Raw genomic sequence first — 25,664 nt, 5'->3', positions numbered from 1 at the left:
GGATTTCAAACCACAGGAAGGCAAAGTTTTGGTAAAACTTTAGATAAGTAAAGTGTCAAATTCCAAATCACAAATCGACAACTTAAATTTCAGTCAAATTACAAATGAATAAAATGTAATTTTCTCTTTATATAATGTTGAAAAAGCAAAAGGTAGGACCTACAAAGAGTGCTTTTTTACCAAAACCAATACCTAATTGATGAAGAAATAAGCTAAAAACAAGCTTCTTTGTTGCGGACCCACAAACAATAGAAAATTTAAACAAAAAGCCAGCGGATCATCAAAACCCAAACGCAACTCAAATGAATATTTACATGTAATTTTTTTTTTTTTTTTGAGAAAAGACATGTAATTTTAATCATATTATTTACTAGGAAAATTTAACGGTTGCCTTATAAAGATTGGTTTATGAAATTTTTTTATGAAAAAATAAAAAAGCAATTGATTCTTTTGATAGTTTTTTACATTTTCCATAAAAACGGTATTAAAACTATCCTAAAATAGTCTATTAGCAAATGCCCTAAGAAAACCCGTTAAGAAAACCCGTTAACAAGGCCTTTATTTAATTAATAATTATAGGACTTATTTAAATGATTTAACATGTTAATTCAATTTGAGTATCCAGGCTTACTTTTCTTACCTTTTTTTTTTCTTTTTTGTGTGGAGAAGCCACGTGTATTTTTAAATGCCCTTAATCCACCCTTAAATATAATGAAATTGCAATGTCCTCTGAAATCTTAAACGTTAAAAGTTAAAACTTAATAATGTCTCCATAATTTTAATGAAAATTCTAATGACATGGACAAAATTGAGACAAATCCTATCGTTCAAAAAATTCAACAAATATGCTCCCTTTTTTTCAATAAAATACCTTATGTGAGATAATTTTTTGTATTTTTCTGTATTTGGTAGTATTATAATAAAATTTAAAAAAAAATAGTCATAGAAAAACTATTTTTTAGCTTTCTTTATTTTATAAAGGAAAACTTTTGTACATTTATCTAGTTTATTTAAGGGCAAATTGCAACTTATCCATCTATGGTTTGGCCGAAATTTAAGTTATCTAGTTGTAGTTTAAAATTTGACACTTTACATACCTGTAGTTAACTCAGTTAGAATTTCGTAACCCACGTAAGTTAAAAACATGGCTAAATATGTAATTTTGTTCCACTTTTATGTCTCTCTCATCTAAAAACACAAAAAAAAACATAAAAAATATAATATCAAATAAGATCAAAACAAATCAAGTGGAACACTTGCATTATGGGATTTCAAACCACAAGTAGACAAAAATTTTGGCAAAACCTTAGGTGGGTAAAGAGTTAAATTTCAAACCACAAAGTCAACAACTTAAATTTCGGTTAAATCACATGCAAGTAAGTTGTAATTTTTCCTTTATTTAATGTTGAAAAAGCAAAAGGTAGTACAAATGATTAATAGTGATACTCCAAATCTGTTAATGGAGCCTCTATTGTCTGATTGCAGGAACCTTTACAGAGAAATTCCTAATAGACGGATACAGCACGTGTACCGGGAAGCTAATCGTTGTGCTGATGCTTTAGCTAAGTTGGGTTCAAGTGTAATCTCTTCTTTTGCTATTTTTGTTGTACCGCCGCCTGTGGTGGTCAATTTGCTAGCCTCTGATGCGGCTGGTTTTTGTTGTAACAGATTAACCAATATCTAATCTAAGTATAATTCCTTTTTCACCAAAAAAAAAAAGCAAAAGGTGGGACCTACAAGAGTGCTTTTTTACCAAAAAAATACCTAACGTATGAAGAAATAAGCTTCTTTGTTGTGGACCCACGAACAATAGAAAGTTTAAACAAAAAGGCAGCTGATCATCAAAACCCAAACGCAACTCAAATGAATATTTACTTGTAAATTTTTTTTTTTAAGAAATAACTTGTAATTTTAATCATATTATTTACTAGGAAAATTTAACAGTTGCCTTAAAAAGATTGGTTTATGAAAAAATTTTAAAAATTTTTTATCAGAAAATAAAAAAAGCAATTGATTTTTTTGATAGTTTTTACATTTTTCATAAAAGTGGTATTAAAACTGTCCTAAAATAGTCCATTAACAAATAACTTAAGAAAACCAGTTAACAAGACCTTTATTTAATTAATAATTATAAGACTTATTTAATTGATTTAACATATTAATTCAATTTGAGAGTATCCACGCTTACTTTTCTTTCCTGTTTTTCCTTTTTTGTGTAGAGAAGCCATGCGTATTTTAAATGCCCTTAATCCACCCTTAAATATAATGAAATTGCAATGTCCTTTGAAATCTTAAACATTAAAAGTTAAAACTTAATAATGTCTCCATAATTTTAATGAAAATCCTAATGACATGGACAAAATTGAGACAAATCCTATCGTTCAAAAAATTCAACAAATGCCCTTTGTTTCAATGAAATAGCTTATATGAGACAATTTTTTGTATTTGGTAGTATTAGAATAATTTTTAAAAAAAATGGTCATAGGAAAACTATTTTTTAACTTTCTTTACTTAGCTTGACATGAGATAGAGTTGTTTTCCACTAAATAAAGAAGGATAAAACTAAGATACAGCACCTTAGGTGTTGTTCCTCAAGTTCTCCTCTTAGGATTCAATCATGTGACTACTTAACTAAAAAATTCACTTTCATCCCATGAGAAAAAATCCACATAGCAGAATCTTAAGAGGAAAACCTAAGGAATAGCATCTAAGTACTGTACCTAAGTCTTGCCCAATAAAGAAAGCAATCATATCTTACTCAAAGTTAAATGAGGAAAGTCAAGCGATAATTGTTCATCACATTTTAAGGTCACTACTCAATACAAAATGAGCTAATTTAATTTCTAAGAAATATATTTTTGGAAAATTACTCATTTTTCAGAAAAATATTAATGTCGAAACAAACAAAGCATTTAATGTCAAATCCTATCATGACATATGCTAATCCTTATTACCAAAAACAAAAAAGCAAAAAAACAAATAATGTCAAGTCCTATCTTTGGGATGCATTTATAAGCCAGTTTGTTAACTATTTTTCCTATTATTTGATGGTTTCAAGTAAATCACCTATTTATTTATTTAATTTTTGTTTATTTTCCTACTATACACGAGTCTTACATAAATCATGTACTTATTTTATTTATATTTTACTTTTTATTTATAATACTTTCAGTAAGAAAAAAAATTCAGCAAAAAGTTAAATAAGTTATTCCCAAAACACATAATATATAAAAAATAAGATGAGGTTTTAATTAGCTTACTGTTCAACAACTATCTTGAAAATACCTTCTTTCAGCTGTTGGTGATGACTATCTATATGAGTATTCAATAAGATTTCACAATTGCTAATTTGGATTAATGCATAATAAAAATATTGTCAATAATGAACACTAGTAAAAGTAATTTTACTTCAATCAAAATAAGGTTATGTTAATAATTATAAAAAAAAAATGTTGGTACAAACACAATAATAATGGAAATAGCACAACAAAAAACTGAATAATACTTCTAAATATTATCAATTTAAAGAAGAAAAATTACACAACACTGTTTGTCTCCTCCAGGTTACAACAGCTCAACAAGTGTCGTATGGCTAGAACAACCTCGGTACAAAGTGTTTAAGCCCAAAACTTTACAAAACTACGTAGAACATGAGCAAAGACAAATTCACCTTGGGACAAGGGAGATAGCCCACCCTTGCCCCAAGTCCCTCTCTAAATTTATTTCTATTTAAATATATATATATATATACACACACACTTATGTGACTACTTAAAGTTCATCCTCTGAAAGTTCAATTAATTCAAAGAGACTTGGTGAGGGGTATAATTAAGTATGCACGCGTGTATTTAACGGTTAGTTTGTTTCTAAAAGAAAAAAATCCAAAGAAGCTTTAAAAAAAAAAAATGAAATAGCCAGCTAGCTTATTACTCCAAGCCCTCCATTACAAAAAAATAATAATAATAAAGCATTTTAGTAAAAAAAATCCTAATCAGTAGGAAAATAAGGACAAAAGGAGCAATAAGATGCTATAAGGTGTTTCAAGCAACATTACTCTTTTTTTTTCTTTTTTTTTTAATGTAGTTTTGCTCTTTAGTGTGTGTGCCCTTTACGCTCTTTTTTTTTTATCAATATTTTTTTTCTTAAAATTATTATGGGGATGGTATATTTAGCGCACATATGTTCTTTCTTTATTATTATTATTCCTTATCATTTCTTTCTGAATTTTTCCAAATGGTTAGCAAGAATTAAAATATCAAAATCTTTTTGTTTCTACTACACCTACGAGAGGAATATTCTCGATCATGAGAGTGATCAAAATTATATTTTGCAACAAAAAGATGAAGATAACTTTCTAAAGGATTGTTTGATTCTGTACGTTAAAATAGGCATTATTGTAAAATTAAATATACTATCAATCATAGATAATTTTAGTGATTTAAAAAAAAAACGTTAAATTTCATTTTGATAGAAGATTTATTTGAAATGCATTGAAAAATAATTATTTTTTTATCTTTTATGTTGTTTATTTATTAACATAGACTGAGTACAATTTTTTTTACGTCATATTTAGTCTTGAATTTATTGATATTAATTTATGTACCTGCCATATGTTGACAAGTGGTTAGGACTCTGATGAATAGATGAACAATAGTTTTAACCAATCTTATTATTATTATGTCCAAAACTTAGGTACAAAGTACAATGATTAGGTGCATTCATAGTTTCATACATTAGGCTCTCCGGCCAATTAAATTAAATCACATTGTTGCATTGATTAACAAAACATAATATTGTTTTTTTCTAATGACTACTAAATAAAATAAAACTCTGTTTGAAAAATCCCTTAAAAGTTAGTATCGTTTTTAGTAGAATTGTAGTGTGTCTTTGTGTTAGAACCCCCTTCTCTCTCCCTTGTGTGTGTGTGTTTGTTTCTAAAAAAAAAAAAGAATGGGTAATTGTCTCACATTGCTTAAGAGAGTGTGTTATGTGTAGTATAACTTGTCACACCATCTCTTAAAAGTTACCATGACTTTTGACTGGAGTTATGGTGTGTTTTTGTATTAGAACATTTTTCCCTCTCCCCTGTGTGTATGTTTGTTTCTAAAAAAAAAAAACTTTGTTTGAATTTAATTAAAGAATATAATTTTTCTTTTTTAAAAAAAATTAAAGAATCTAATACAATTTTTTTATATTATTTTTATTATTATTATTATTAACCCAATGACCCAGCTACATCTACAAGATCGTTTGTTTGGAACTCTGGCTAAACCAAAAAAAAAAATTACAGGATAACAGATAGAGAAAAATTTAGTTACAAAATTAGTTGTAACTTGATCAGGTTACAAAATTGGTTGTAGCTACTCAATATTTTTTTATTGGAGATGAATTTTGATAAATCTACCATTAGATTACGTATTCTTCTTATATTCTCCATACTTGTAAAATTTCTAGAAAATTAAAGATCAACCCATGTCATCAATAAATTGTTTAAATTGCAAATTTTTGTAGTTTTAAATTATGCATAAAACATAAGTTTATAGATCATTTAGTAAATAATACCCGATTGACAAAAAAATTGATATGTATATTAAGAGCGCAAAGAACATGCAATTCAACTGTTAGATTTTCAAAATATATTATAATGTTTAATTTATTAAATAAGGTTGTAGTTTTAGGTTACAATCAGTTTTGTAACTAAACTTTGTCCAAATATATATTTGGAAGAGTGATTGCTAACAAGACCTGGGTCATGAGAAATATTGAAAGTACCATAGGCAATCCACTAAGCACGAAGGTGGTGTTGTCTTGAATATAGACCTTGTTTTGAACAGTCTGCTCCATTATAAATCGACCATTTCAGCAACCATGTTTTTTTAAGAGAGCAAAGCTAGGAAGTAGGAATACTATATATATTCTAATTATCAACATAAGATATTGTGATTAAAACAATATTACTTTTAGTTACATAGACCACTTATATTATTTTTATTATGCACTAATCACAATATGTTATATTAATAGTTGTGAAAAATATTAGTATACAAACTCTAGTGAACAAGTCTAAGACAAAATTCAGTTACAACTCAACCCAATTCATTTTTATTAGAAGTAAATTTTGACAAATTAACCATTAGATAAAATTTTATTCCTATATTCTCCATATTTACAAAATTTTCAAAAAAATTAAAGATCAATAGCTATGTCGCTAATCAAATATTTAAATTTTAAGTTTTTATAATTTAAAATTATGTATAAAAAATAAGTATAATGATCTACTAATAAATAAAACTTGATTGACACGAAATTTGATGTATGTAGTTTTTAACTTCTCATGAGTTTATATTACCCTTGTGGGGGGTAGAAGGACCCAAGTGGGCATATGGACCTTTGGACTGTAGCATAGAGGGCCGACCTGCTCCAAAATTAAACTCTACGAGTTGGCCCATACGCCGAGGATCCGAGGATACAGCCGAGGGAGAGTTTCACCTCGGACAGATCCAAGAGAACTCAAAACTTCATTATGGAGGTTAAGACACAACCCTGGAAAGACTGATGGTTAAAGGGAGACATCCTGAATCTTCTAGATGCACCAGTATTAAAGAAAATATCAAGAGCAAAGGCTGCCACCTCCGCATTAAAGGCTCTGCACCTACTTCCCTGGCCGCATTAATGAGAAAGTGACCCCTGAACAGTGAGGTAGAAACTTCTAGTCATTATTCAAAAAGTATCAGGGAAGGAAGTACAAAAGGGGGATAAAGGCCAAAAAGAGAGGGGGAGAAAAGAAAAAAAACGAATAAAGAAATTAAGAAATTGTAATCTTGAAGGAAGAAAGAGAAATAATAAAGAAGTAGTCCTCGGCTCGAGTCCGAGGAGATCCATTTGTCATTATCGTTCGTTATTTACTTGTATTTGTTTATAAAAGCCTGTTATCAAGCTCCCAGTACTTCTAACCTAGGTTTCAAGCCCACACTCTACAAATTTTATTGTTTAAGGCTCATTGGGCCTAAGCCCTTGATTGTCTTTGGGTCCAGGTGCAATTGTGCACTTACAACCCTGCTATGAGAGTGGTGAATTCCACTCAATGCATCTAATAAATTTTATTCATAATTGAGTCTATTGAGATAGTAACTAACTAGTCATTGCTTATTATCGGTTTATTGGTCATATCTACTTGGGTTTTAGTGATGGGTATTAACATTTGAAATAAACTCAATTACATTTTGGTGGCATTTGTTTACTTTATCAAATTCGTTTACGGTGTTTAGATGACATGATTTGAGCATGTAAAGTTGGATTTGACAAATTCACTAAGAATTTTAAAAGCTTATGGCTTGTTTGGTAATGTTCTTCTACTAAAGTTGTTTAAGTGTTGTAGAAATACGTATTGTGTTGTTTAAACAACGAAAATTGTTGTTTAAACAATACAACCAAACAAGCCATTAAAATCCTTAGATTTAAAATAATATCTAAAACCAATGGATTTAAAATCAAGACATTTCAAATCTACTGAATTAAAATCTAAATCCAAATCTAAATTCATTTTTCCAAACGCAACCTTAGAGAAACATCAATTGCACATATAGAGAGAAATCAGAAAATACACGTTTCTTGGTAGGGGCACAGTATAACTAGATTATTGTTTCAGTTGGATCTTGCAGTTGATTTTGCTTAATCATTGCTTCATGGAGAAAGTTGGGGATTTAAAAGATATTATTTTTCCAAAAGGTTTAAATTTATCTTTTTCTAAGAGCTCATAAATCAAACCAGGTATCATAGTGAATATGACAATTGACAAGTATTTAAACAGGTCTTGGTAGAGGCCCTCCACTGGACGGTGATGCTAAGAACTGTTTTGATGCACTAAATGACACTCATTGGGAAATTGGATTCTCTCATTCAAGATATTGCAATTTGCTGCAACACATTTCACTAAATATAGCTTCCAATGGATTAGGAGGGAGAGGCATTCTAGTGGGGAGGTTTAAGTCCAGTATCTAGTAGTATTGGATTTGTTAGAATTGTGACATGTGTCTATTTTTTGACATGTATCATCATCCGACCGAATCCAGTGCACTAGAAGCACTGGACCTAATCCGGACCCAATTCTAATTGTTCTTTTGTTTGTAATAACCTTCAATTCTCCCTAGGATGCTTTGGGAAGATGTTTTTTTTCCTTGGATAATGAAATCATCATTTAAAAATAAAAAAATAAAAACAAATTGACAAATGTCTAAACTCAATACGTTGGTCGGAACTTGCTTTGGCACAAGCTGCTGTCTCTTTCTTTTTTTTCTCCTTTTTTTTTGGATTGGAAATTTTTGGAAGTAGAAAATTATTCAATACACACACGTAGAAACAAACAACATACACTGATGACTGATGGTTTAGGTCTTTAAAATGGCTTTTCTTAACACCCCCCCCCCCCCACACCCAAAAAAAAAAAGTCTTTAACTTGGCTGATGGACTATATTTATGTTTGTACAAAGCCCAGCAGGTTTCTATTTTTATTGCCCAAACTCCTTACACACGGGATTAGGCCAATTCTCTATATATTGGGCTCACGGCCCTATTTTTGTGACTTCATGGATCAGGCTCACCACCTAAACCGGTTTGGAGACACATTAACAATTAGATGAAAATTGATGGTGGAAAAATATATAATTTACCAACTTTTTAAATTTAATTCTCCTATATATAGTTACACTCTCAAAAAAAAATCTCCTATATATAGTTACACTTTTAATCAATTTATTTTTATACAATATACTTACACTTTTATTTAATTTGAAGCAGAATATGTGGTCTGTCAACGATAAAGAGTTTGTTGAGTATATACACAATACACCGATAATGGGAATGAACCATTTATAATGGATGATTTGATTAAACTGCCTCCTTCAATGGCAATGCAATGGGAGGGTTAGCATTCTATATACAACTTGATTTATCAATTTTTTCTAAGTTTGCAAGAACATGCCAATGATGCAAGATATATGATTGATAGGACTTTGCTAACACCTATAAATGATAGTGTTGAACAACTTAATGCAAAGATAATTTCACAATTCCCAAGAGATGAGTTTACGTTGCATTCTTTTTTATTGAGATAAATTTGGAATTGATTAAGTCTGAAATTGAAGTAATTGGAATTTATTAATGTTAACTAGCTTGTAACTCTATGCATATATATGAATATATTTAAAATATATACATTAAAATGCATAGTATAATTCTTACCTATAAAATTTAAATATTATTGATAGTCATTTTTTTTAACTCTTTTTAAAAAGTCTTGTAAGAATATTATTAGGTAGAAAATGTAAATTGTTCATATTTTAAAATTTTTTTATGTTCATTAATTTTAAATTCTTAAGTTTTTGTATGATACTTTACTTTTAAGAAATCAAGTGTTAGGTAAAAAAAAAATCATTTTTTTTTCTTTTGTAAATTTTTATATTATTAAGTGGATTATAAATGTTTAAGATAGTAATTAGTATTTAGATTGTACACTCTGGAGTGATTTATCTTTATCTTTTTTTTTTCCCCATTTTGTATGGTGCTTTACTTTCAAGAAATCAAGTACTGGGTAATTTTTTTCACTTTTTTTTCTTTTGTAAATTTAATATTATTAAGTGAATTATAAATATTTAAGATAGTAATTAGTATTTAGAGTGTGGGCTGTGGAATGGTTTATTTTATTTTATTTTTTTGTATGGTACGTTTTTTTTAAGAAATCAAGTACTGGGTAAATTTTGTTTTTCATTTATTCATTTCTAGCAACTATATTTTTCAAATTCTCAACCACTATATTTTTTAAATCTCTCAAGGTTATCATTGTTGGTAACATTTTAATTTGAAATTTATCAAATTTATATAATTTGGAATGAAATTATTCATTACTTTTTCCCTACAAAATTCATTAATTCTTTTGCCTAGTTTTATTTTTTAGGTTATGATTATTATTCATTAACTTATCATTGTCCCTTTCTAATTTTTCTTTTAAAAAACCTATCAAATTTTAATTTAAGGGATTATTATTATTACTACTATTTATTAGAAAATATCTCTGAACGCATGCTCAGAGGCTCTTCTATTTTTTGGGTAAAGGTTAATAATTTGAATCCATTTTAATTTGGGATTACTACATTTTCTAATCATAAAATACCTAAAGGTTTGATGAGTGTAAGTGCACAATTGCACCTGAACCCAAAGGTAGACGTGGGCTCAGGCCCAATGAGCCTTAAACAATAAGATTTGTAGAGTGTGGATTTGAAATCTAGTTTAGGGGTATTGGAAACTTGACAAGCAGGTTAGAATGCCACAATCTTTGCAAATGATAAACAAATATAATAAGGGAACCTCCTCGGACGTAAGCTAAGGACGATTTATATATTGCTTCTCTTTTATGCCAAAATTACAGTTCTTAGCTCTTTTTCTGCTAACTGACAGATCCTCCTCTTCTTTTTTCCATTTTTTCCTTAAATATTCTTCTTCTTCCCTCCTACCTCCACGTGTCTCACAAATCTTATCCTTAGGTGCCACCCCTTCCACCACCTTCTTGAAGCCTTTAAATAATAGCAAGAAAGTTTTGTTCTACTGTTCAGGGGTCATCTCCCCATTAATGCGGCCAGGGAGGTAAGTGCAGGGTCTTTAATGTGGAGGTAGCAGCATTTTTCTCAAATATTTTTATCACGCCGTTGCCTCTAGAGGGTACTTGAATCCCCCTCTTACCCAATAGTTTTTCCAGGACTCTGCTTTTAATCTTCTTGGCAAATCTCAAGGTGCGTACCGGGCCCATCCGAGGAGACATTCATCCTCGGACGGTTACTCGGATGTCTGTAGTGTAGGCTGACTCATGAGCTTAGGGGCCCAATGACAAAAACAAACTGGTACCAATTAATCAAGCCCACGACCCATTTGTTTATTTTATAAATCTTACCCCCCACAATAGCCCCTCAAAACTTTATTTTTCCCCCCCATCCGAGGAGAGAAATAGAGTTTTAATCCGACCAGAATACCTCTCACACGTTTTGTACATCACCACGCGTGCGGGGGTCCTTTCGTTTCCTAGAAAATGTCGTCTGGTGCTTCGAATCCTGGAACGCGCGCATTTGTGACCGCAAGTTACACCCTGTTCCCCACGTTCAACGATGAGATGAACATCTAATGGTCCAGGTCGCCCCCTGAAAATTTAAGCGGGACAAATCTAATTTCGAGGCCGCCTCCCGCACGTCAAAACGCTTGGAAACCCGCGCCTCCATTCATTTCTTCAGAATTCAATCATATCAAAGCATCAGTCATAGCCTTTTCTCTCCAGAAACTCATGAAGACTTGCATAACCAAACCCCGTAAGTTCTTGCTTTCTTTGCTCCTCCCTTCTCGGATTCCGTCCTCGGCTCCACTCTTAACTTCTTTTCTTCTCAAAACTTGTATTTTCACCTCTCCTAAATGGGTAGGTTCAAGTGCCTAGTAGATACCGACACTGGTATGGAAGGGTTTAGGGCCAAATACCAGATTCCTAATGACATAGGTCTAAAATACTGCCCGGTAGAAGCCGTAGGAGGCTCTAGAAAAACGAGGGAAGTCATCATTCCCATGATCGCCTTCATAGAAGGTGGAATGACTCTCCCTATGAGAAGTGTGACTAGGGAATACCTCTGCAGCCATAGGTTAAGCCCAGACCAGTGCACACCAAATGTGTTTAGGGTCTTAAGAAGTGTCGACACTCTAAATGAGCAGATGGGCTTGAACTTCACATGGCACGATGTTGCCTTCATGTACGAATGCCACAAACTTAAAAACGTAGGTTATTATATTAAGTCGCGGTCTAGTGCAATTAGGTTGATCTCGTGTCTGCCCAAATCCAACAAAGGGATGAAGGACAACTACCTCATCGCCTCAGGGAACTGGTATGACGGTCCCCACTGCCCAGTCGAATGGGGAGATCCAGGTGTGACTTCTTAGGAATTAGATTTACTAACCCCTAATTCAATCCCACTACCTTTACCATTTTTCAACTTTTATCGCACATTGTTTCCTTTTGCTTTGATGTCTATCCTCAGTCTGACCATGTCCTTTTTCTTGGACGTTTTTCTTTTCAGATAAACAACACGTGCGCCCACGCCTGAGCCATTGCAACGTCGCCGACCTAAACTGCGTTCTCCGCTCAGAAGTCTTTGTGAGTGAAGACCTACAAGTGAGAGCGGCACACTTGATATTAGGATACGACCCTATATCAACAGACTTCCAGGAGATAGAAAACGCGATTATCGCGGGGGACAGGCGACGCAAAAGGATAAATGTAGCAAGGCCGCACTTTCTCTCCGACCACGATATTCCCGACGAACCCAATACCATCCTATACACACACCCTATTGTAGCAGTTCCACTCTCGGCGCACTCCCAAACAACCGTCGTCCCAGAAGAACAAGCCTCCTCGCCGCACTCGTTGGACGAGGAGATAGACCAGTTCCAACTTGAGGACGCTGAAAGGCCCCGAGGACACCCGTTTGTCGTACTCTCGGACGAGGAGGACGAGCCCGCCGAGACTTCCAGGATCGTAGGTTTGGTAGTTGGTAGTTGCCTGCCCCGACTCTAGCTCCGAAGAGGAAGAAATGGATATGCTGAAAGGGCTAATGCAGCAGAGGGGCGAAAGAATCGCCAAAAAAGGGGCAGGGGGATCTAAAGTCCCTCCGTCCTTGCCACCAACCCCTCCTTCATCCGATCCTAAGTCTTAGGTCCAAGAGCCCAAGAAGAAGAGGAAGGGAGAGGCTGGGGAGGCTGGTGGGGAAAGGCAGAAGAAGCTGAAACAACAGCAACAGCAACCCTAGCAGCAAAAACTGGACAAAGGCAAGGGACGTGCTCCTTCAGTAGAAAGCGAGGAGATCCGGGATCTTGCCGAAGTGCACTGTGCACTGTTTAACTGGTCTCCTGAGCTCACACTGGACGGGGCACCTATCTCCTGCCAGTCCAACATCAGGATGTTCCAACATGGCCATGCCCTCGACCTGGCCGAGGCCTTGGAACGTCCTCTCCTGCTGCCCAGGGACATGGAGGCCCTAGATAAGATGACTCAGTCCCAGCTGTTCCTTTCACTAAAAAGGGACTTGGGCTTGGTAAATATTCAAATTTTATCTTCATCCCCTTTTTTGTTTTTAACTCATCGTAGGAGACCTTTTTATACGTTTGATAATCTGATGACTTGTTACAAGCCGTCCAGCAAGTCTTTGTTGTTTCTTCCAACAATGGTTCAGTAAACTCCGCCACCAAATCTGCGAGAATCTGGCCCTTCACCGAGGTGCGCGGCATGTATTTGATATCAAAAGCTCCCAAAATAGTTCCCCACTTTGCTACCATTCCTGAGTAGTCAGCACTACGTAATACTGACTTGAGAGGCAGTTGGGTCAAAACCACGACGGTGTGGGATTGAAAATAGTGAGGAAGCTTTCGCGTAGCATGGACTACGACCAGAAGTGCCTTCTCCAAGGGTAAATAACGCACCTCAGCTTCACTCAAGGGTTTGCTGACATAATAGACCGGTCTTTGCACCCCGTCGTCGTCCCTTATGAGAACTAGGCTAACTGCATGGACGGCGACAGCTAGGTACGCAAACAGGATTTCATCAACCTCCGGCCGAGACATAATAGGTGGCCAGGAAAGATATTCCTTAAGTTGTTGGAAGGCTAAAACGCACTCCTCGGACCATTGGAATCCTTTCCATTTATTTAACAGTTGGAAGAAAGGCTTGCACCTGTCAGCTGATTGAGAGATAAATCTGCTGAGAGCAGCAATCATTCCGGTCAACTTCTGAACTTCCTTCGGATTTTGAGGTGGCTGCAAACCTTGGATGGCTTTGACCTACGCCGGATTCACCTCTATTCCTCTATGAGTCACCATGTAGCCTAGAAACTTTCCGGCACTTACCCCAAAAGAACACTTTGAGGCGTTAAGGCGCAGTTTGTATTTTCTAAGTATTTGAAAGGTGTCGTCCAGATCTTTCATGTGCGTGGGTATTGTCTTACTCTTCACTACTATATCGTCCACATATACCTCAATGGTTTTTCCAAGTTGTGACTCAAACATTCTAGTCATCATCCTTTGATAAGTAGCCCCTGCATTCTTTAACCCGAACGGCATCACTTTATAGTGATAGTTCCTTGTTGGAGTAACGAAGACAGTCTTCTCCTAGTCTTCTGCCGCCAAAGGGATTTGGTGATAGCCCTAGAAGGCATCCAAAAAGCTCATCCAAGGATGTCTGACCATGGCATTCACAAGCTGATCGATGCGTGGCATAGGGAACGAGTCTTTAGGGCAGGCTTTGTTTAAATCTGTAAAGTCCACACATACTCTCCACTTTCCGTTCTTCTTTTTCACCACGACCGTGTGCGCCAACCACTCTGGGTAGAAAACTTCCTTTATAGCCCCGACCTTCTTGAGCTTGAGCACTTCCTCTTTAACAGCCTCGGAGTGCTCTTTAGAGGAACGCCGAGGTGGCTGCCTTCTAGGAACAATAGCAGGGTTGACGTTCAAATGGTGACAAATGAAGCTTGGGTCAACTCCCGGAGCCTCGTAGGGGTCCCAGGCAAAAACATCGATGTTGTCCTCTAAAAACTCCACCAATTCGATCTTCTCTTGGTGTGGTAAACGTACCCCAACTTGGAAGAACCTTTCAGGATCATCAGCTACCAAAAACTTCTCCAAATCTTCACACATGGTTTCCTCCGATGTCACCGCTTCGGGTGCATCCGGAGTCATTAACTGCTATAAGTCCTCTCCAACCGAGGACTGATGCAATACTGTAGTAGATATGCATTGCCTTGCCACTGATTGGCTACCAAGAATTTCTTCGATGAATTCCCCGAAGGGAACTTTACCTTAACATGCAAGGTGGAGGAAACAGCACCCAAAGCATGCAACCAAGGCCTGGCGAGGATGGCCCTGTATGGGGAATATGCGTCGACCACAATAAAATCCACCTCAACTGTTTCCGAGCTAGATTGTACTAGCAACCGAATCTGTCCCTTTGGTCGGCCTTCCCTTCAAAGCTTATTAACGGCAAGTCATAAGGGGTGAGATCCTCCAATTTCAACTTCAGCCCTTTAAATAAGTCAAGGTACATAATATCTGCCCCGCTGCCCTGGTCAATTATCACCCTCTTGACGTCGTAATTCCCTATCCTCAAAGTGACTACCAAGGCATCATCATGGGGTTGGATGGTCCTAGCCTTGTCCTCCTCTGAAAATCCCAAAACGGGCAAATTCACTCTTAGTCTCTTCGGTTTTGCGCCTAACTCGTCGGCCTGGGAGTGTGAAACTACCATCACTCTGGTGGGACATGAACCGGTCCTGCCAGGTGCAGCGAAGATAACGTTTATCGTTCCCAAGGACGGCTGAGATGAATTATTCTTCTGATTATTCGAGCCAGACTGACTGCCTTGCCCGTTAGGTTGGTATAGGTGCTGCTTTAACTTCCCGTCACTAACGAGCTGCTCCAAGTGGTTCCAGAGAGTCCGATAATTTTCGGTGGTATGACCCACATCCCGGTGGTACTGGCAAAAGAGATTTTGATTCCGCTTCGCAGGGTCCCCCGCCATCTTACTAGGCCATCTGAAGTAGGATTCCTTACGAACTTTCTCCAGCAGCTAGTGCATTGGCTCTCGGAATACAGTATTAACAGCCTGAGGAGTTGCTGAGCCAGGCTACCCGGAGTAATCTCTGCTCGGCTTATTGTTGTGATATATGTCCGACCTGAAATCCCTTTTTTCCTGCGGGATAACCTTCGCCTTGCCCTTACCCTGTTGTTGGTCTTCTTCCACCCTCTTGTACTCGTCAATGCGGTCCATGAGGCGACGTACACTCCGTACAGGCTTTTTGGTCAAGGATTTCCTTAAATCATGATCAGTGGGAATGCCCACTTTAAAAGTATTAATTGCCACCTCGTCAAAATCTCCATCTATCTCATTGAACATCTCCCAATACCTATCGGAGTATGCTTTCAACGTCTCACCTTCCCTTATGGCCATAGATAAAAGTGAATCCAACGGTCGAGGAACTCTGCTGCATGTAATAAACCGTGACGCGAATGCTTTGGTAAGTTCCTCAAACGAGTCGACAGACCCCGATTTTAGGCCATTGAACCATCTCATAGCAACAGGTCCCAAGCTAGAAGGGAAGACTTTGCACATCAAGGTCTCATTGTGAGAATGCACCGCCATTCTCTGATTAAAGTGGCTCACGTGCTTCACCAGGTCTGTCCGGCCGTTATAAATGGTGAAGGTGGGCTGAGTGAACCGTCTGGGGAGCCTCCCATTCTCAATCCTACGCGAGAATGGCGATTTGGAGAGTTGGTGTAGCGTCCGGCTCATAGCGTCGTTCCTCAAGCCCCTAGAGGGGAGCTTCCTATGCCTGCGGCCTAATAGGTCACCCTCTTCGCAAGAGGAAGTTTTGCTGGGGGGCAACCACGACCTTGAATTGTAACTACTTCCCCGGGATTCCCCAGAAGAAGGATTAGATGGAGGTGAAGCACGCCTTCGTCTTACGCGGCGCAGCTTCTTCTTGAGGTGGTTTATCTCCCTCTGTATGGCCTTAGCATCATCTTCATAGGTGGCACTGCCTCCACCGTGGGTGTGACTTGCGCCAGGATATATAGTGTGAACGCTTCCCTCTCGATCCCTCCGGCGCTCAAGACGTTCGAAAAGATCTTCTGGTTGCGATCCTTGAGATTCTGCATGGTGTGAGCCTAAGCCTGCCATGGTATTCCAGTTCCTTTAACGCTAGATTCCCACAGACGGCGCCAATTGTAAGTGCACAATTGCACCTAGACCCAAAGATAGACGTGGGCTCAGGCCCAATGAGCCTTAAATAATAAGATTTGTAGAGTGTGAATTTGAAATCTAGTTTAGGGGTATTGGAAACTTGACAAGCAAGCTAGAATGTCACAATCTTTGCAAATGATAAACAAATATAACAAGGGAACCTCCTCGGACGTAAGCCGAGGACGATTTATATATTGCTTCTCTTTTATGCCAAAATTATAGTTCTTAGCTCTTTTTCTGCTAACTGACTGATCCTCCTCTTCTTTTATCCCTTTTTTCCTTAAAATATTCTTCTTCTTCCCTCCTACATCCACGTGTCTCACAAATCTTATCCTTAGGTGCCACCCCTTCCACCACATTCTTGAAGTCTTTAAATAATAGCAAGAAAGTTTTGTTCTACTGTTCAGGGGTCATCTCCCCATTAATGTGGCCAGGGAGGTAAGTGCAGGGTCTTTAATGTGGAGGCAGCAGCCTTTTTTCTCAGATATTTTTATCACGCCGTTGCCTCTAGAGGGTACTTGGATCCCCCTCTTACCCAATAGTTTTTCCAAGACTCTGCCTTTAATCTTCTTGGCAAATCCCAGGGTACGTACCGGGCCCATTCGAGGAGATATTCATTCTCGGACGGTTCCTCGGACGTCTGTAGTGTAGGCTGACTCGTGGGCTTAGGGGCCCAATAACAAAAACAAACTGGTACCAATTGATCAAGCCCACGACCCATTTGTTTATTTTATAAATCTTACCCCCACAATGAGTGTTATGCATTTGTGGATGAAATATTTTTTTCATCACACCCCTAGGTATTTTATGATTAGAAAATGTAGTAATCCCAAATTATAATAGATTCAAATTATTAATCTTTACCCAAAAAATAGAAGAGCATCTAAGCACGCATGCGAGCATATGCTCAGAGGCTAGTACAATATAAAACCCTAATGAATAACCCAAAATCGACCATGGAGAATTGGAGTGTTCTTTGAGATGGATTGAGGAAATTGAAAAATAGATAAGAGTGATAAAATTTTCCTACCCACTTGATCCCACCCTATCTTGCTTAGGAATGGCAATGGTGTAGGTTTTTTATTCCCCGCCCTCACTTTGAGATGGGTATTTTTTTCACTCGCCCTCATCCTATTAGGCACCTACCAAGCCCTGTCCCACTTATTTTTTTTATTTATAGTTTATTAAAATTTTATTTAAAATATGTCATACATTGAATTAAGACTCATAAAATAGTAGGTTCTAGTTAACTCAATTAGTAAAGTCTTTGATTGTTGAATAAAAGATCTAGGGTTCAATCCCCGCGTATACCAACAACTGATTGATGTCTTGATCTGACGATAAAAAATTTTCATTAAGAGCAGACGTCATAAATTAAAACTTTCTATAAAAAAAATAAGACTCATAAAACATTTATATAAAAAAAAAATCAAGTTTTAACATTACAAAAACTTTTAAAACATAGCAATATAATAATTTTAGAATTGAAAAACATAAAAACAATTGAAACATAACAATACAACAATGTAAAATAAATAAACATAAAAATACAAATTCAATAACACAACAACAAAAAATATCATAAATTTTAGTTTGAAAGTTAGAGAAAATCTATATACCTTGTTAAAAAAAAAAAACTATTAAAACTATTTAAGGGTGAAATGGTTTTGCCCTACTTGTGTTGTGTGTGTATATAATTTATTATTTATTTTTACATATTACCTCCAACCCGTCTCAACCCGACTTGTCTAACTCTTGCACCCTCGGGTCTCGAGTTCCGACCTTGTTCCGACCTAATGCCATTATTAAAATAAAATAATATAATATAAGCACCAAAAAAAAAAAAAAAAAGAAAAAAAGAAAAAAAGAAAAAAAAAGTGAAAGCCACTGCTTTGCACGTATATCCGAAACCTAAAACAAAACGAACACCTTCTGCTTCTTCTTCTTCCTCTTTCTCTTTTAGCCGTCAAAAAAGCTTTGCACACAGTCTCTCTCACACAGAGAGAGAGAGAGAGAGAGAGAGAATCATGGCGACCTACGACCTAACCCCACGGATCGCGCCGAACCTAGACCGCCACCTAGTGTTCCCAATACTCGAGTTTCTCCAGGAGCGTCGTCTCTACGAGGATGGCCAGATCTTAAAAGAGAAGATCGAGCTCCTCAACAAAACCAACATGGTCGACTACGCCATGGACATCCACAAGAGCCTCTACCACACCGAAGATGTCCCTCAAGGTCCCCACCTTTTCACGTCTCTCTCAATATGTGTTTTGTGTGTGTGTGTGTGTGTGTGTGTGTGAAAGTTAGGGTTTTTGATTGTGTTTTGGGTTTGTGTGTGTAGATATGATTGACAGGAGGGTGGAGGTGGTGGCGAGATTGAAGGCATTGGAGGAGGCGGCGGCGCCGCTGGTGGCGTTCTTGCAGAATCCTAGTGCTGTGCAGGAGCTCAAGGCTGATAAGCAGTACAATCTCCAAATGCTCGTTGAACGATACCAGGTTTGTGTTTCGAAATTTTGGATTTTTTCTTTTCAGTGTTTCATTAAAATTTGCTTTGGAGGTTTTTGATTGTGTGGTGGTTCATTATGATAATGTTTATTTTGGTTTTGGGTGGGTTTGGATTTGGTTTATGGGTTAAGGTGTTTTGTGGTGTTATTGGGTTTGTTCTGGTTAGGATTGGATTTGATGATGAGTGATACATTGGGGATGTTGAAATCGGTGAAACTAAGTGTGAAATATGGCAGTGATTTTTTTGTGAAGGTGACCTATGGTTGATTTTGGGGTACATTACATTTTAAGCCTTATAGCTAGGGTTTAACATTCTAAACCCTGTAGTTTCAAAAGTAACAAATTAAACCCCATAGTGTTGTTTTTTTTTTGATAAGTAAACCCCATAGTGTTGTTTGATAATTCGATAAATGGGGGAGGGGTTATTTGAATCCTGGACTTCTCAGTTGGAAACACTAGGAAGCGCCAATTGACCTATAAGGCTCTTGGCCTGTAGTTTCATACTAACAAATTAAACCTCAACCTGTTTAAATTTAATATTATTGTGTTTGGATTTTAATATGAATTGAGGGTTTAATTTGTCACTTTTTGAAACTTTAGGATTAAATTGGCTACTTTTTAAACTATAGGGATGATAGCTTTGAAAATGTAATTTTCCCTTGATTTTTTTTGTATTTTCTGTAAAAGTTATTCACATATATAGAACTATATGGACCTAGGAAGAAGTGCCATTAGAGCCAGAACTCACTGGCAATGAGTACCATTGATTAGGTAGTTTCTCATAAATACGTGGTCTGGGAGAATCTTATTTTGTAGTGCTTGTACATCATTTGTTAAGACTTGAAGAATACAAGCCTTGTTGGCTTAAGATTGCAAGTATGTGTAGGCTGTAATTCGATTTATAGTTACAACTTAGGTGGACACCAATTTGTGAGCTATTGTCTATTTCATTATTTCAATGGGAATATATTGTTCATCTTGTAGATGCTTTTTTTTGTGCTTATTGTGTTAGGTTTGGCACCTAGAAATTTGAAATTTTGTATGCTGCTTCAATTTTAATTTGTGAAATCATGGTTCATTTCTGTCAGATCGGAACAGAGCAGATAGAGGCATTATATCAGTATGCCAAATTCCAATTTGAGTGTGGAAACTACTCTGGTGCTGCTGACTATCTGTATCAGTATAGGGCCTTATGCACAAATAGCGAAAGGAGTCTTAGTGCATTGTGGGGAAAGCTTGCAGCTGAGATTTTGATGCAAAACTGGGATATTGCTCTTGAAGAGCTTAATCGGTTGAAAGAAATCATTGACTCAAAGGTATTCCCCCCCCCCCCCCCCCTTTCTGATTCACCACCCATTCATTGTAATGTTCTTGCATAAGATATGTTTATCAATGGTGATTTTGTTGCAGAACTTTGCATCACCAATGAATCAGGTGCAAAATAGAATATGGTTAATGCACTGGAGTCTCTTCATCTTTTTCAACCATGACAATGGAAGAACACAGATCATTGACTTGTTTAATCAGGATAAGTATGTCCTCATGTTTTGTCAATTTTTTATTCAGTATATTTAACTGTTTATGAAATGTTTGCTCTATAGTACCTGAGTATGATTTTGTTAAATGCTACCCCCTCAATCCCCTTAAGTGCAAACTTCAAGGATTGTCAATATCTCTGTCGTATTTAGTGGTGTAATTAGCAATTCAATAATATTTTTAACTGTTTATAAATGAATTAGCTTATTATTTGATCAATCCTTGATGTTGTTTTTTTGTAATCCACTTATTGGTAGAAAGAAAAGACACTGCTAATTTGTTTTTACTGCTGTTATTTGTCTATTCTTTCTTTTGGTTTTACTGGTTCTTTTATAATTAAACGACTTACAATTGAATGATGAGGGTAAAAAAAGAATGTGAGCATTGCGTCTGATTTTTTTTCAACTGTTTTTCTTTAATCCTTTTCATGACTAAATTGTGATATTTGACATTTGTACTTCCCTTTAATGCATGACTAATGTATGTTGTGGGGTGGAATATTATGGAATTTGAGTACTAGGGACCCCCATAAGGACCTTTCTCTTTTTCATTTGGTGCTTATGGCTTGACAGTCATAATTATGAAACCAGCAGCAATGATATAAGCTAGGATACTATGTTGTTAGTCAAGTATAATCTTGTTCCATTGTCATTAAATATATGCTTTCATTTGGGATTGAGTGTTTCCCAACAGTCACATTTTGCAATGACTAATGCAGTTGCTGAATTAGATGTGCATTAGATGTGCCATATGTAGAGTTCCTTCTTCTTCTTTTTTGGTTCGATGTCTGTCAAATTCAGCTCCTTTTCATTTAACCCAACCTAAGTATATTAATATTTTATATGTCAGGTATTTGAATGCTATCCAAACAAGTGCTCCCCATCTTTTGCGTTACTTAGCCACTGCATTCATTGTTAACAAGAGGAGGAGACCTCAATTCAAAGATTTTATAAAGGTTGTTCAGCAAGAGCAGCACTCTTACAAAGATCCAATTACGGAATTCTTGGCATGTGTGTATGTCAATTATGACTTTGATGGGGCACAGAAGAAGATGAGGGAGTGTGAAGAAGTAAGTGTCCGATACCTTTATTTTTAAAAAAGTAGAAAGAACTTACTAATTAGGTTTGCCCTATCAGATGGAAGTTCAAAGATGAACACAACAATTCAAAACTTTAAACTCTAAGTTCTCATAGGGAAAACCAAATCACTAAAAGTATTGGACTGGTTTTCCTAATAAAAGGTTTATAGTGTTTGTGAAGAAGATTGCAAGTGTAGCATTCTAGTAGTAATATGTTAGTCACAGCTTAGGCCTTAAATTATTCTGACCTATTATTACAATGTAGGTAATATTGAATGATCCCTTCCTTGGCAAACGAGTTGAAGAAGGAAACTTTTCTACTGTACCACTGAGAGATGAGTTCCTTGAAAATGCCCGCCTATTCATCTTTGAGACGTATTGCCGGATACATCAGCGCATTGATATGGGGTATTTACCTGCTTATCTTTCTACTTTTAACTTATTAAAAAAGTAAATTGTGATTTGGGGAAGGTGAAAGGTGGAAGGGTCTGATATATATTCCATACTTGTTTGCATGTTATTTCAATCTGGCACCCCCCCCTCTTTTTTTTTGGGTTAATGTCTATCAAAGTTTTTATTTTTTTATTTATTATTTATTAATCTTTATTGGGGCATACTATGCAAGTTGAAGGAAAGTGGAAAGCAGTTGCAAAATGTTTATAACTGGCTACCTTGTCACCCCTTCCAAAAAGAGAACTTACTTGAAACTTGCTTTTGATATAATTGTCATTGGGTAGAGAAAAAAATGACTCATGATAGTGAAGGAATTTACTTTACATTTCACAATATTACTGACTGCAGATCATTCTTTAAGTTGACTTTCCCAACTTGCTTTCTGATTGTACCGGATTGTCTAGAGGAAATTTTCTTCTGAATTAGATTTTGAGAAATGAGAATATATGAAATATTAGTGATGGATTATATTTAACTGAAAAACATAAATTCAATGTTCCAAAGTTCACTTCCAAATTAGGTTTTAAGATATGAGAATCTACTAATTTGAGATATTGACTGTAGTTCTCCCCGAGTAAACACCCAGTGTACTTGGGTTGTTTTTTCTCAATAAAATTCTATTTGCTTGTCAAAAAAATAAAATGTGAGTAGTGGATAACTAACTGAAGTGCATCAAATTTATGTTAAGTTCCTCTTTCAAGATAACTTCTGCAGAAGTTAAGGACTGAGAAATTTGATGCAAAAAAGGTTGGCTAATGTGTTATTGTTCAAATATTTCAAAATCACCCTCACCCTTTCACCTCCCCCAATCAAAACAAAAAAGAGAAACTGCATTTACACCATGTCAAGTGGTACACAGAGGGAGTTGGTAAGATCCTGTTCTAATTGGTTCAGCTAAAAAAGCATCTCACCTTTTTTATTTGGTTATGACTTTTAAAGAGAAACTTTGTCAGTAGAGGTTACATATTTTTGGAGAACATTAAAATTGCAACGATAATGGCATATCACATGTAATCTCAGTTAGTTCATTAAATAATGTATTTGATTAAGGTGTTTAAAGTAGGCCTATTTTACAAAGTTTTCCGAAATAAGAGGTATCAATTGGACTGAATTCTGAATCTGATTATTTTATTTATTTATTTGCAGAGTGCTTGCTGAGAAATTGAATTTAAATTATGAGGAGGCTGAGAGATGGATTGTGAATCTTATCCGGGGTTCAAAGCTTGATGCGAAGATTGACTCAGAATCAGGGACTGTGGTTATGGAACCCAATCATCCCAACGTGTAAGTAATAGATATATTACTTTATGCATAATTATTTTGAGGAACTGTTATTTGTCCACCATTCTCTCAGATTTGGTTCATTAAATTCGTTCCATTATTTTCACCTCTACAGGTATGAGCAGCTAATTGACCACACGAAGGCACTTTCAGGCCGAACTTACAAGTTGGTTAGCCAACTTCTGGAACATGCTCAGGCACAGCCTGCTCGTTAAGTGTACTAGTGAAGTTTCCAGGAAGTTGTACGTTCCTATTTGCAATTTATCTGGAATTTTGTTTCTTTTGGTTGAGGGATAGATTCCAAGTAGCGCAATTCTAGTGAGCAATTCAAATACTCAGAATTAGAGATAAGAAATGTTATAAATTCTGGCAAGATAATTATGTTTTGGTTCACAAAGCTTTGTTGTTAACTCGTTCAAATTTGAAGAAATGTTGATCTTTTTGTTTACTTCTAACAGTTATTGACTTAGTAGTTGTGATAAATTATCAATACATTCTTCCCTTGCAAATTTTTTCCCTTTTGGGCAGAAATAATAGATCTTAATAACGACATAAGATATTTTTCAATCAGGACAAAGCACCTGAAGTGGTTTGCACTTTGCTTTGGCACCCTACTTGTACTTTAGGTAGAATTTAGTCGAGTGGAACTTCAAAGAGTAAGAAGGTAAAAAGGAAAACTTGTGCGAGGGGAGACTGGGAGAATGATTTAGGGCTTATTTGGATTAAGCATCATCCATAACTCATTACGTATTACTCAAATCTCATAACTCATTTCTCTATCTCTTTCACTCAAACTAAAACTTGTTTGGTTTCATATCTTGGTCTCTATAACTCAAAATTCTGCATAAACTGGTGGGATCTATTTACTGTGCCGGATCAGAATGGGTAGTTGCACACCTGCATGCTTCTTCAACCTCCAGCCTCCTCATCAAAGAACCCACCATTAAAGAAACCCAAAAAAGCTCCAAATCTGGAAATACATAACCCATCAAACCCACCTCCTCACAAAGATTAACACATTAGAGCAACCAACTCACTGTTTTCATTAGCTTCATCCATGGCCCCAAATTTGGAACTATAGAACCCACAAATACCCATTTTGAAACAAACCCCAAAACATAAATATTTTCTTTAGAAACACCAAACCCAAATTAAAATCTATTTTGAAACATACCACAAAACCCAAAACAAAATTATTTTCTTTAGAAACGTCAAACTCGGATCAAACTCCATTTTCCAAACACCAAACCCAAATCTAAATCAAATCTTTTCTTTTAGCCCACCACTGGTGAGTAGTAGCGATGGTGGAGGTGGTGGCGATGGGTGAGACTTAAGATTTTGAGGGTCGTGGTGGTATGCGCTTGAGAAGCCTTGTGATGGTGGAGGTCGTGGTGGTGGCTCGTTGTGTTGCCATGTCTGATTATCTGCCTTGGAGATTTGAGAACGGAAAGAGAGAAGAAGAAGATGGAGAGAGAGCACAGGTAATGAAGGAGAGAACAAATCTGTTGGGAGAATAAATGCAATTTTGAATTGATGTGGACAACACAATGAAGTGGGTTCCATATATTGCTAATAATTACAAAAATGACACAGTTTTTTGAGTTTGAGTGATGAAATTTAAGTTACGGAAACTTATCCAAACAACTTGAATTTTGATGGGACCCACGAATTTTGAGAATTGAGTGATAAAAACTGATTTTTGAGTTATGGAAACAACTAAACCAAACACCCTCTTAGCAATTGAAATATAATCCAAAAGAAAGAGGGCCAAAAGCCCAACACTATACTCAGAGCAAGTGTTACAATGTTTGAAAATGTGATCGGCCTGCCTAATTAGAATCGAAACAAAACAGGTGGAACATTTGGGTAGTATTCTGTTTGGTAATTAAAATTGATTTACTTATTCTTGCAAGAGAATAACTAATAAATTTGGTCAAAATGTAGTTGTTGAAGCCTTTCTGGACCCCTTTTGGATATATAATCAATCCAAGTCGA

General features: G+C 36.0%; 1 protein-coding gene across 1 annotated transcript; it reads left to right on the top strand.

Annotated features, from left to right (window-relative positions):
• The first annotated feature begins 18,720 nt into the window (after positions 1-18,720).
• LOC142610336 (eukaryotic translation initiation factor 3 subunit E) lies at positions 18,721-24,178 on the top strand. The gene is made up of 8 exons (XM_075782140.1): positions 18,721-19,051; positions 19,158-19,312; positions 20,410-20,637; positions 20,732-20,853; positions 21,707-21,926; positions 22,201-22,343; positions 23,535-23,672; positions 23,785-24,178. Exons 1-8 carry the CDS (start codon positions 18,844-18,846, stop codon positions 23,882-23,884), a joined length of 1,314 nt encoding a protein of 437 aa, XP_075638255.1. The 5' UTR covers positions 18,721-18,843; the 3' UTR covers positions 23,885-24,178.
• The last annotated feature ends 1,486 nt before the right edge of the window (positions 24,179-25,664 follow it).

The sequence above is a fragment of the Castanea sativa genome, chromosome 9 (assembly GCF_040712315.1).
Source record: "Castanea sativa cultivar Marrone di Chiusa Pesio chromosome 9, ASM4071231v1".
Lineage (NCBI taxonomy): Eukaryota > Viridiplantae > Streptophyta > Magnoliopsida > Fagales > Fagaceae > Castanea > Castanea sativa.
This window is presented reverse-complemented; position numbering and strand designations above follow the sequence as displayed.

Coding starts and splice junctions, on each gene's coding strand:
- LOC142610336 (XM_075782140.1), top strand. CDS start 18,844: ATGGCGACCTACGACCTAACCCCACGGATCGCGCCGAACCTAGACCGC. Junction 19,313..20,409: donor TGCTCGTTGAACGATACCAG/GTTTGTGTTTCG, acceptor CATTTCTGTCAG/ATCGGAACAGAGCAGATAGA. Junction 21,927..22,200: donor AGATGAGGGAGTGTGAAGAA/GTAAGTGTCCGA, acceptor ATTACAATGTAG/GTAATATTGAATGATCCCTT.